Source organism: Macrosteles quadrilineatus, unplaced genomic scaffold, assembly GCF_028750875.1.
Source record: "Macrosteles quadrilineatus isolate MER2022 unplaced genomic scaffold, UCM_ALF_1.0 Scaffold_4__1_contigs__length_99947679, whole genome shotgun sequence".
NCBI classification, from domain to species: Eukaryota; Metazoa; Arthropoda; class Insecta; order Hemiptera; family Cicadellidae; genus Macrosteles; species Macrosteles quadrilineatus.
The window spans coordinates 12,549,004-12,562,976 of record NW_026542597.1 but is presented as its reverse complement, the minus strand read 5'-3'; the positions used below and the strand labels follow the sequence as shown (position 1 = coordinate 12,562,976).

Below are 13,973 nucleotides of genomic sequence, written 5' to 3'. Positions count from 1 at the left end.
AATCGGTTTGCGGCAACTTGTTTGGAAATGAAGGGCTACAATAATTATGGTCAGTTTAGAAAATTTTGCCCTTAGGGTAGGCCTAGCAGGGGTAGGGGGTAGCTCAAAATTCTCGAATAGCAACTATGGTCGAGTTTGGTATCATTTTGTAGGTCTTGACGAAACATAACAATTAACATAAAGAAAATATAAATCGGACCACTAATAACAAAATGGCAGCTAAAAATGATTGAGACAATGGTTATTTAAAGTAATTTATAGCTGCCATTTTGTTATTAATGGTCCGATTTCTATTTTCTTTATGTTAATTGTTATGTTTCGTCAAGACCTACAAAATGATAGCAAACTCTACTATACTAGCTATTTGAAAATGTTGAGCTACCCCTTAGCCTACCCCCGCTACCCTAAGGGAAAAATTTTCTAAACTGACCATAATTATTGTAGCCCTTTATTTCCAAACAAGTTGCCACAAACCGATTTCAATTATCTCAAATAGTTAAAAAGTTAAAGAGGGGGCAAGTTAATAATTTTGCCACCCTCACGGTTATTTGGATTTGAAACGTTTTAGGGCGCCATTTTGTTATAAGTTAGCCGATTTTGGTTATCTTAATGTCAATGTTCATGTTTCGTCAAGACCTGTAAAATAATACCGAACTTGTTTATACTTGTCATTTGAAAATTTTGAGCTACCCCCAACCCCCGCTACCCTTAAGGGCAAAATTTTCAAAATTGACCATAAATATTGTGGCCCCTCATATCTAAGAAGGTTGCCGCAAACCGATTTCAAATATCTCAAATGGTTGAAAAGTTAAGGGGGGGGGGGGGTGCAAGTTACTTTTCAGCCACCCTGTATATTGTAACAGTGACTAATTTGTGTCAAGGTCAAGTAGGTAAAAACGTTAAAATGTTCAGATCAAAATGTTAAATGCAATTGGCTTGTAAATAAAAAAGAGCTCTTAATATGTTGAAATTATGTTGGACATGCACTGGCAAATTTGTTCATCATAAAAGAACCATGTTCATCGTTTGATGCTGAATTATAGCAGTTTGACACAGTTTGGAACTTCTGTAACTTCAGGAGTGATTTGAATGTCAACTAATGATGAGTGATCATTGTAGCTGTGTGTATACATATAACTCAGCTAGTTTGTATATTTGATGAATCATGGTTTAAAACAGAAGATGTAAAAAGAATATACATGTGCTCACAAGTTAGTGGAACAAAGTTTTGATAGGTTCCGGCAGAATTAAAATTAACATTACTACATTTTCCCCCCCCCATCTTTTACATTTTCTCTATGTACATTTCAACACTTAAAAGATTAAGGGGCTCAAGTACATATCCCAGTAAGCACAACTTAGTAAATAATACGTATTTATTAGAATCCAGCTAAGGTCAACACTGAGAGTGTGTATACACTTAATATACAATATGTAAATAGAACGTATAGACGTCCCACTCCAGTGTGTGGATATACGTAAATCTTTGGTCAACGTAGACGTTTGTTTACATAAACAATAAGTCAATAGGTCAACATATATATTCGTTTTGTAAACTATTCGTCAAAATTAGAGTAATGTATACATTCGTTTATGTAATCTATACTTCAATATTAGATCAACATTTACCTAAACTGTACATCAACGTACAGGTTCATTTGCGCAAAAGATACTTCAATTTTAAATCTATGTATACAATAACATGACATCAAAAAACCTTCAAAATTCATAAAATTGCTGTCGGGTATTAAGGAAAAATTATGGACTGTGGGATAATAATAAAATAAGACTGGGTCGGTGGTGTCGTCCTGTAATCCAGCTACTAGGAGGTCACAAATTGTGGATATTTAAGTGCGTGCACTGTGTATGCAATACTCCCTGGTGTGGATTAATGTTCGCACTAGTGAGTACTACGACTATCCACAGTACTATCCTGATAGTTAGACCAATTTGTTAATACCAAGACAAAAATATGGTTCGGATTCCACTAAAAACTGTAGGTCCCTTAGTTACCAAAATCTGTTTGGGCTATTAATTAACAGCTGTGTCTAAGGAATATGTTGGCCTTAGTCCCTAACAAAGACTACAAGATTTCGCCACTCATCCTACACTCATATTTGGGTTAAAATACGCACATAGTGGGGTCCCCATCTTAAATAATTGATTGATTGACTGATATAATCCGTGTATTGTAAAAGAAAAATCTGTAACTCACACATATATTAAATGGTAATAATCAAATAATAAAACTAATGTGAATAACAGAGTAGTAAACATAACCTTTATCAAAAAAACTTCATTTATTATAAACTTTAAAAAATGACAGGTACTAAAGGACAACACTAGATAAACAACAAGTAATAAAGTTGATAATATACACATTTATTATAATAAATTACAGGTTTGTTTGACTGCAATTCTGCAATAGTTCTCGCTTGTTTTTGTTAAATATCCTTGTTCCAGCTTGTCTGAACCATTCCTTCACCCTTCCTTCAAAAGTTTTGATTGTGAAGGTGTGAGGATGCGATGCCGCTACAACTTCTGAAAAAGTGTGTTGTTTATATAAACCAATTACCTTATCTTAAAAACATTTAGCTATACAGTTAATAATTGTTATACAAAATTCCTGCCGGCGAAAACTCGTAAGGTAACGCAGGAAATTCCGCCACCTTAACAATTGACAAAGTCCCAGGAATCGCATGAGTTGGGTTGTTGGGATTCTCCAGGAGTCGATAGTGAATAGGGTAGCCTCAGTGTTGATAGTCTCGGTTAATCAGAGTTTTGAACAACTAAAGTGTCCCTAGACACCACCTTTATAGTCACCGCCCTAGTCAGAGGAGTTTGTGGGGAACCGATAATTTTGACGTGACACTGTGGGTACTAACCACTTAACTACATACTTATACAAGCTAAAAAATTTAAGTAGTTTCACCCTGCTTACCTTCAGGGTTACACTTGAGAACCTGAAACAAACAAGGGGTTAGAATAGGCCTAGGCTATGCCCCACAGAGTATGAGTTTACCAAAAGAAAAAAAGGAAAGAAAGTTGGCTTAAGTTGCGAGTGAAAAAAAAGAAAAGTATAATCGAAAAAATTAAACTGCTGCTTTACGTGTCGCCCTCCGGTTAACTGATCGGTAATAGTTATTGGTCATTTTTATGCGTGTTGTGTTTAAGATTTTTGTAAAACTATTATGTTTCAATGTTTTTAAAAAATCTACGTGTTTGCAAAAACGAAATGAAGATGACGATGTCCGCCTAGAGATCCCATGTGGATCATCAAAATTGGTTGATTTTCAAGGTTACAAGGATCACTTGACAGCAGGTAATTGCAACAGTTATTAGATTTATTAAAAAGTCACGTTAAATTGTAAACCTTTAACTTCCTATTAAACACATTTAGCTAATGGTTTGTGCCATGGTACTCCCTTACAGCCAGACTAAAAATAATTGAATTTGTATCTATTAGGGAATATAATATGTGTCTGTTAGTATGATAGCTCCAGCAAAAATGATCAAATTTTTATAAAATTTGGTATAAACCTGTATACCTACATGTAAGTTCGCCAGCCAGCATGATCGGACTATATGAACGGGAGAAAGGGATAAAAATTCGTTTTACCCATTTTCCCTCTAAAAAATAGGGGTGTAAAGTCGAGAACCTTCGTGCTTTTTGGTTGAGCTTTCCATTATTCGGCTCAACTAGAGGCATTTTGAAAAAAACTGAAAGTTCGAGTCGACCTTTTATTAATAAGTAAAAATACACTTAATTTTTGTCGTAAATGAAAACAAAGTTCTACGATGTTCATGCATTTGTTTTTCTTTAGAGCAAATATTGTTAAGACTCGGATTCAAGTCTCAGACTGAGACTCAGAGTAGACAGTTTGTTTTGGTGAAGCAAAACTCGAACAGGAAACCAGGATCAACTTGCAGAGCTTAAAATTACCGTACACTTCTAATTTATTACCCTATCCACATAATATAAAGTTGTACCAACGCCAATTCTTTACAAAACCGAACACAATTGTGATTTTCTTTTAAATTTTAGAACCTTGATTATCTTGGGGCTGATCAAGCGATTCCAAATCTGGCCAAAAAATATTATTTTGTAACTAGTTTTATACTTACAACTTTTGCGTAGAAACTGTTATGTTACTAAAACTGCGTAATTTAAGTCAATCAATCAATTTTTAAAGAAACACGGCATGATTTCAATATGTGTTATATATTTCTAGTTTTTGAGACATTAGCGGTTTGTTAAGCACGAACCTCGGTGAAGTATACTAACTGAAATCTTGTAATGTTTAAACATGTAATTTATTTAAATTCCTATCCATTGCTTACCTAAGTTTGTATAATTGAAACATTGTTGGATAGAAGGATATGAAAATATAATTAATCCAAATATCAGCCTGTAAAATCATTATATACATAACGTGAACAAACTTACTTTGCAAAACTTTTATAATTGCAAGGTTGCTTAATGGCCTCTTCCCTTTTCTTCCTTCCCAGCTGAAGCTAATGGCAACCTCATTGGTTATCGTTCTCACCAATATCCTTCTCACAGAGTCCTCAACAGAGCTACCACCGACTCTTGTACAGAATTCGCTCTGAAAAAATGTTAGCTACTCATTAATGAAATCTCCAATAAACAGCTTATCATTAGTCCATAACATCATAAAAATGTAAATGTAAATCATAAAAAGTACTAATTCATCAAAATAAGAATTAGTGAAATAATATGATGTACGGCAGGATAAATTCAACCATGGACAGAACATAAACAAAGTAGCAAGGGTTTTACCAGAGCAAGTATCCATTTTCGATAAATATCCAGGAATTTATGAATAACCTCCAAATTATCACTATGTGCGTATTTTAACCCAAATATGAATGAAGGATGAGTGGCGCGATCTTTTAGTCTTGTTAGTGACTAAGGCCGGCATATTCCTTAGACACAGCTGTTAATTAATAGCCCAAACAGCTAATGGCAGGGACCTATGGACACGGTTTATAGTGGAATCCGAACCACATTCTTGCCTTGGTATTAACGAATTAGTCTAATCATCAGGATAGTACTGTGAAAAGTCATAGTACTGTGAATAGTCATAGTACTCACTAGTGCGGACATTAATCCACACCAGGGAGTGTCGCATCCACAGTGATTGACTATAAATATCCACAATTTGTAACCTCCTAGTAGCTAGATTACAGGACGATCCCACCGTCCCAGTCCTACACAATAACACTAACATGTGCGTGTGTATTAAAAATATCCTATAGATTGAAGGAGTAGACACTATCTATTCTTTAATCTACGATAGTCCTTAAAGTGATAAAAGTTACCTGAATTAAAAAAATAAACAAATAGATAATAATATTTTTTTTTGCCCGCCAAACCCACTTTTTAGAACATTATGTCCAAGTTACACTTCATAGGCAGCTAAAAATATATTTTTACTTATTAACAGGTTTTACCTCAGCCAGTAGCACTTTTGATTAATTGATATAACTTCAGAATCAGAATCGTTTATTGCCGCTAAACATATACATGCAATGGGCAAAGTCACATTTAAAATATCTTAGCCAAATTAAAATTGAACAGATAAACAGGCTTAGATCTCATCACAGAATGGTGACATTGAATCGTTAAAAGTGTTCTCCAAGAACTCTTCGGCATTGTACATAGGGTTTTTCACTAACCAATCGGACAAAACTTTCTTCACAGTGATATAACTCCATCACATCTGTTTATGAAAGTGAATTTAACTCACCATCAAATTTTTTGTCTCGTCATCTTTCAATGACTCATCTAGCTCGATGAAGTCTTCTAGTGTGTTAATAGGAAATTTTCTACCAAACTCCAACTGTAATGGATTGTCGATCGCAGTCATGGATTGAGGAGCCTTGGCAAACTGTGATACTAAATCCCTCACCTCCTTCATCTCCTTCAGCATCAGCTGCACCGTTCTTTCCATGCTCTCTATTTGTTCTGGAACATAGTTAGCACAAACATTAACAAAATTTGTACAACTTAAAATTTGAATCCTCTTTAATTTTGTGAGAAAAATGTGTCATGTGCGTATATTAGGCCAAATTATTATAGCTATTGTAATTAATGATGAACGCATGATAAATTTTACCTTCCATTTTCTTCATCTGTTGCTGTTGCCTACACTCCATTCCTCCACAGGTATTGTTGGATGTTGACGGTGTCTTTGCTACATAGAGCGAACTACCTAAAACCACAGCATATTTTATGATCCATGTTAATTATGAACTTGCAAAGCTCTGCTATCACTGTTTACAGAATATTCTTCCTTTTAGCGAATTTCCCTATAGGGAAGTAGCTATTACCGTAGGTGGCACGGTAAGACCTAGGTCCGGGACCGAATTTACTTTTTCATTTTGATGTCCCCAGAGGCCAAAAACACCGTCCGTTCAAACTTTTATGTATGTATATATATATATACATATAGATTTATATTTATATATATATACTAGCAGAGTACCCGTCCTTCGTACGGGGTTGGCATATAAGTATAAAATGTGTATTGCAGTTATACTTAAGCTTTGCGTTTGCTATGGGGAAGGATACTGTTTGATAAAATTTGCTTCTTTAAATTTACGATATACTATTAGTATTACACATCTACCATAGCCATAATGTTATACCATTTCACTTAACAATAGAGAAAAATAAATTATAAAACATTAGCAAAAGATCACAAATTATTCATGAAATTAAGAATATAAACATAGCTGTAAACAATCCTACTTTGACAGTTCTCATTGCGTATCACAGTTTTTTGTTGCTGCTTGGTTCAAATTAGCTGTTTTCGTAAATTCAAAGTAAAAAACAATAGTGCTGCACCCTGTTGGTAAATCTTATAACTTTTTAATGCTTTTGCACATCATAGAACCAACTTTTTAGTTGAAACAGCTGACTAAATTCTTTAATTCCCTTTAAATATGAATACTCATAAGGTTAACATGGGGAACTACAGAGCCACTGGGGCGGAGCCCGAAAGTATTGTTGAGATAAGAATATGCCTATATGATAATCGGGAATGTGAGCTATCATCATGCCAAATTTCAGCCCAATCCGTCCAGTAGTTAGTGCATGATTGAACTTCAAACAAACAAACAAATAAACACACAAACTTTCACATTTATAATATTAGTAAGATATACACGTCCATGAACGCGATAACTTGAGTAATTTTTGTCCGATTTTGATGAAATTTGGTTTAAAGGTGTAAGGCGAGATGAACTTGGATGAGTTCGCGAACCAGCTTGATCGGACCATGGGAACGGGGTTTTATGGGGGCTTTTTTTGAGTAAAAAATGGTTTATCTAATTTTTTACCCTCAAAAAGCACAAAATGTCCCAATCTCTCTCTAAACCTTTTTAAAGAGCTTAAAAAACAAATAATTTAGTACATCAAAGTGTTTTTGCACGGTAATTGGTAATGGAGAAAATTCAAAAAAATTGTTAATTTAAAATTCCTATGTTATTCTTATGGAGAATATTGTAAAATGTTGTAATTTGCTTGTTTATGGATATATTTTGATCAAACTTGGCAAATCTATTTATTTTATACTAAGCTATTAATATTTTACTTAAAAATACACTTTATTACTTTCCTTGTAGCAGCAAACCTAGGTACTCATTAAACGTAATGTTATTTAAATAGATTTAATTGAAAATCTATTCAGACAAATGGAAATTCGCTTAGTCAGCAGGTTTGCTGTGGCGGGGGTATTTCATATCATGTTATTTATACTTAAATAGTAGCTTCATTGTTAGGCGGGCAAGACAGATTTTACTTCTCATTTTTTTTTACGAATTTGCTCAAACGTAAGGAATTTTTGAAGACAGGTAATTAATTATTCCTGTACAATTTTATGCACGATTTAAGTTTCTATTAAATGGTTATTTTTATTTAATGATAGATCAGATTGAACTTGATAGAAGTAATTTTTATTGATGATAGGCTACTCATTTCTTTACACGTAACAAAAATGAATGTAAATAATGAATTACTATTAAATAACCAATAATACTTGCCTTCGATTCTATCTTGCACATAATTATGGCAAGTGGGAGTTTTTACTTGACTAGCATTACTTGAAGAACTGCTGGTGTGCAAATATTCACGATCACACTCAAATGTGTCATTGTCTTCATCAAAATTATTCACTAATGGAGGAGCTGGGGTGGAATCAGTTTCTTCAGAGGTGCATGGGTTTTGAAGACCATTGCTACGTTCAGATAAAAGGTAACGGCTTAGCAAAATTCTTGAAGCAATCTTTCTGTTCTTCTGTCTTTTACTCAGACTACATGATGGATTACAACTTCTTATTGACATCTTTCCCAAAAATTGAGTTAAATAAAATTTTATCTGAAACAAATTTAAATATTAACTCTAAATCTTATAAATTTAAGCTGAATAAGCTACATTTAGAAAATAATGAATTTTGAATTGAACTACAACAATGAATGTCGACCTGATTCAACAGCATAACAACCTTATTCCTGTATTTGACCTTGTTTCAACAAACTTCTATATTTACAATACTTACACAGCCATCAATTTACGTTAAATTAAATACGCAACAACTAAATACTGTAACTACCTTAACCCACCTGTTTACTCTAAGCTATTTCAAAACCAAATAAATATAAAGCAAACCTACATTATACTCCACAACTGAGGACACCAACCAAATGTAGGAACATCTTATTACATGTGAAACATATAATTACGTAATTTAATAGCTTTGACTATTAATACAGTCAATGGTAATAGCTATTTATCTTACAAGTGTAGTAAGAGCGTTTTTTACATCACGCAGGTGTAAACACGCTCTTGCGTAGCGTGTAACGTACAAGATTTTACCTGACCGGACAATATACAGAGGGTTACGTACAATATTTTTCATTATCCATTTCACTCATCTTCTAACAGTAATGTTCTTTTACAAACAAAAGTTAGGTTGAGAAAATTCTTTAAAGCATAACAATAAAATTCAAGCGCACAGCTGATTTCTAGCATTGGTCGTTGGATCCATAGAGGTATATTTTTATAAGTTGAGCACTTAATGTTATATAAATGGGTTTCATTACTTCACTAACAGTGAGTTTTTGAAACTTTACTTCGCTCGTGAAGTAAAGTATCCCTAACGCTTGGGATAGGGAAGTTTAACATAGGGGGTTGGGTAAACAATTGAAATAGACTGGGTAAACCAAACAAATATTTTTCAAACTAGACCAATACTTAATTAAACGCAGGATCATCTAGAAGTAAAAATCTAACGTTTGTGTTTTTATGCTAATGAATGCTACTGTTAAAAATTATAATTGACATAATGAGAATTCAACTTTATGGGCTATTGCTTTGACCTAATGCTTTTTACACAGAGTTCTTCTGGATTCTTTAAAATGGAATTGGATTATTATTGAACTAGCAGAGTACCCGTCGTTTAAAATACTATGATGAGGATGGGAATAAAACCCTTTAGATTTATATTTTGGTTTCAAATTAAGGGAGAATAAACCAACCTCTACATTTTGCCAAGACAAACGCGGATTATACAAGCAGCGATTGTTTGAGGCTCGGTCAAGAGACATTAAGGCTACTGTAATAAAACTAAATACCTACCATGCTAACTAAATGTTTGAACTTTGTTTCAAGGGACTATTATGGGAATAACTTAAGTAGCCTACACTTAAGTTAGTCAGAAGAAAGTTATAATTGTAAGCATAGCCACAAGAAGACTTTATTAGCGGGGTACCACAAACCCGAATTAAATTGGACAACTGAATGAAAAATGGGAGTCAATTAACCTAAACTTTACAGGTCCAAAAACCGTAAAAAAAGATGGATGCCCCGTGGTACTTTTAAATGTTACAAATGGTCGAAAAATTACCATTTTTAAGCTTTTGTAACTAACTACGTCACACATTTAACAAGATCTCAAAGAGGACCATTCTTGTTTGAAATTAGCCAAAGATCTTTTTTGTAAATAACGGTATTTATGGAGGTCAAAGGTCAACGTTTTAATTTTTTTTTCTCAAACTTTGAGTAATTCCATGACAAATTCAATGGTGTATCTTTCATTATGATCCAAGATCTAATCTCAAAAACCCGCCAACTGTTTGTAACGCTGAAAATGCAAAACACTTTTTTGCCCAAAAGTCATGTTGTGAGTACCCAAATTGTGCGGATTTTCATGATGAATTAAACGGTGTATTTTCCATGGTAATTCTGAGCAATTACTTGGTCAACCCCAATTTTTTTCATATTTTACTACGGTCATCAGGAGGTTCTCAGAAAGCTAGAAACATATAATTCAAGCCCCGCAAGGTTAAGTTAGGTTAGGTTAGGTAAGGTTAAGTTAGGTTATTACTTTACTTAACCTAACCTAACGTAACGGTACTATTATGGTACACTCGTCGAAAAATCGACGCACGAACATCGTTTACGGCGAAGGCTCTATGACTGACTGAATCGGATTGAACTGGATCGAGTTAGGTATCGTTCTTTTCGTTATATTCTACGCTTTCTCCAGAGGTCTATCTCTAAGCGCTTTATGTTCTCCGAGCCGATCGTAATTGTAACAGACAGCTGACTTGCGTACTTGTAAACAGCTAGGTTACCCTCGGACCGATGACTGATGTGTTTTATTACGTTTATCATTGTTTTAGTGTTAAAAATCAAAAGTAGTGATAGGGGCCTATACGTGGTGCATTATAAGAAGATTTAAGTGATTTTGAAGGGCTGGTTGATGATCCTGAAGAAGTAGGTAGTGATATTGGGTCGCCGGAATGGTCGCCCCCGGAAACATCACCCCCCAGGCTAAACGTGACGTCACGAAACCAGACAACCAGCTGGTATAAAATCTATGTCCGCGACCGGAATCGTTCCCCCCAAGGGTTTGACAAGTAATTTATCAAAATCTAGTTGATATGAACTAATTATGTTATTAATTTTAATTCAAACAAGTAGAAATGGAAAGGTCTTCCCCGGCAAGGCATCCCCTATGTACACCCCGGAATCGTCCCCCCCTGAAACGCTACCCCTAGTAGGGCTGGGCTGCTCGGCAGCCTACCCGCTGCCCGTCCTCCTCAGTCCATTGTTCTGAGGGTCGGCCGCTCGTTCATTATTATTGTCGCTTGGACAACAGTTTTTCCACAGAAGAAAATTGCAGACGCTGTGGTAGAATATCAATCAGTAGATTTAGATGTGTATGAACTTCTAGACAACTAAATAATGCGAGCAAAGATTGACTTTAAAAAATTATTCTTCTATACTTAATTCATAACCAACGATAATGCGTAAAGTATACATTTTTTCTGTTGCATTAAATGGTAGTTATACTTATCAACATCAGTAAACTTACCTTACACCCTATGGTAATTGTTAAGCAACACATTTGTTAAAAATAGAATAATTTCTAAATGTATTAAAAATTAATCGCATTGCTTTAGGTTTGGCCCCGATTTAATTAATAATTTGAAAATTAGAAACAGATTATTAAATAAGAATAAACATAATAATATCTTTTAGTAAACTTATCGAAATAATTAATTGTTAGTAATTACAAATATGTAAATGATACTATTCTAAAGGTTATGCCAAAAAGTACCTGAATTCAGAAACAGCCTAGGCTAGTTTCATATCACTGGAATAGAGTCAAAATATAATGAAAGTATAATCAAAATATCAGAATCACTTTAAATTGAGAAGAGGACTTGCAATCAGTGTTGATATACCAATAAATTAGTTTTGTTATAGGATGTATATGTTTAGAAAACCTTTTTGCTACTGAAGTTTGCAAAATTATGTTTCATAATTACTAAGGGGAAAATATACGTGAGTTCAAATTTTTAATATGTAATCAAAATTTGAAATGTTGAGCTGTAAACTTGTATTACATCGCTTAAACGATAGTAACATTCGTATATACTCCAATTAATGTATCACAAAGTGCCAATTATAATTAAAAATACCCCCGACACAGCAAACCTGCAGACTAAGCGAATTTCCACTTGCCTGATTGGATTTACGCTAAAATGTCTCTGTAAAAATATCACATTTATTCCCTATTTAAATAACATTAGTTCAATATATATCAATATCAATTGATATGGGGACGCCACCTAGGTGCGTATTTTAACCCAAATATGAGTGTAGAATGGTGTGAGATGATCTGTGTAGCTTTGTTACTGACTAAGATCAGCTGTTTCATTAGCCAGGACCATTTATTTAAAGCCCAATGATCAGGAACAGCTGGGTCCAGTTTTGAACCATCAAAGTTTAACGAGTACTTAGGTTTGCTGCAACAGGGAGGGTAAAAAGGTGTTTTAGCGAATTTCCCATATAGGGAATAAGCTATTACCGTAGTACTCATGGTAAGACCTGGACGCGGGACCGATTTTTTTTTTCGTTTTGAGGTCCCTAGAGGCCAAAAACACCATCCGTTCAAATTCATATATATATATATATATATATTTATATATATATATATATATATATGTGTGTCCGTCAGCACGATAACTCTAGCAAAAATGATCCGATTTTGATGAAATTTGGTACAAACGTGTAAACGTACGTTTATTCGAACGAGTTCGCGATCCAGCATGATCGGACCATGGGAACAGGGGTTTATGGGGGGTTTTATGGGGTAAAAATAGGTTTTTCCCATTTTTGACCCAAAAAACATAAAATTTAGCAATTTCGTACCAAACCATTTTGTAGAGCTTAAAAAAACAAATAATTTAGTATATTGAAGCGTTATTATGCGCCTAATGGTTACGGAGAAAATTCAAAAAATTGTAAATTTAAAATTCCCATGTTATTCTTATGGAGAATAAGTAAACTGTTGTAGTTTGCTTGTTTGTGAACATATTTTGATCAAATTTGGAAAATGTTTTCATTTCTTACTAACTATTCACATTTTACAAAAAAAAAAAAACAGTTTTACCCTCCCTGATGCAGCAAACCTAAGTACTTGTTAAACTAATTCTATTTAAATCAAGAATAAATGTTATATTTTTAAGTAGATATTTCAGTGTAAATCCAATCAGTCAAATGGAAATTCGCTTAGTCTGCAGGTTTGCTGCGGCGGGGGTATTTTTTTGTAAAATGATAATAGTTTAGTATGAAATAAATGCATTTTCCAAATTTGATTAAAATATGTATATAAACAAGCAAACTACAACAGTTTACTTATTCTAAGTATAACATGGAAATTTTAAATTTACAGATTTTTGGAATTTTCTCCATAACCTTTAGGCGCATAATTAACGCTTCAATATACTAAATTATTTGTTTTTTAAGCTCTACAAAATGGTTTATAAAGAAATTGCAAAATTTTAAGTTTTAAGTGTCAAAAATGGGAAAACCCAATTTTTACCCCATAAAACCCCCCATAAACCCCCGTTCCCTTGGTTCGATCATGCTGGTTCGCGAACTCGTTCGAATAAACGTAGGTTTACACGCTTGTACCAAATTTCATCAAATTTATGAATTTGAACGGATGGTGATTTTGGCATCTAGGGACCTCAAAACGAAAAAGTAAATCGGTCCCGGGTCCAGGTCTTACCATGAGTACTACGGTAATAGCTTATTTCCTATAGGGGAAATTCGCTAACACAAATTTAGGATTTTGTAACAAAGTTTGGAAGACAGGTACTTAAATTGAGAAATAAATACACACAATGAGTACTAAATCGTCTATTAGGCCTATACATTTTAATTATGGAAAGAAAATACAAAAATATAACTGAATAACAATTTAATATTCTACAAAGTGTCAAGGAATTTATACTGTACCGGTACAAACTTCATTTACAATATAATTTAAAACAACAAAATATATCAAAATCAAAATCAAGAGCACAAAAAAAAAGAAAAAAGCATAAAGATAAATTTTTTGTGTAACGCACTTTAAATTTGTGTGTTTCGTTTC

General features: G+C 33.8%; 2 protein-coding genes across 10 annotated transcripts in view; one reads left to right on the top strand and one right to left on the bottom strand.

The window, feature by feature from the left end:
- Positions 1-13,973, top strand: part of LOC128991635 (syntaxin-binding protein 5-like) — a 446,590-nt gene that overhangs the window by 387,164 nt on the left and 45,453 nt on the right. The window lies entirely within an intron of this gene.
- On the bottom strand, positions 2,387-6,232 carry LOC128991639 (uncharacterized). Its single transcript, XM_054414710.1, has 4 exons — positions 6,141-6,232; positions 5,772-5,989; positions 4,448-4,607; positions 2,387-2,541 (listed from the first exon to the last, which is right to left on the bottom strand). Exons 1-4 carry the CDS (start codon positions 6,178-6,180, stop codon positions 2,396-2,398), a joined length of 564 nt encoding a protein of 187 aa, XP_054270685.1. The 5' UTR covers positions 6,181-6,232; the 3' UTR covers positions 2,387-2,395.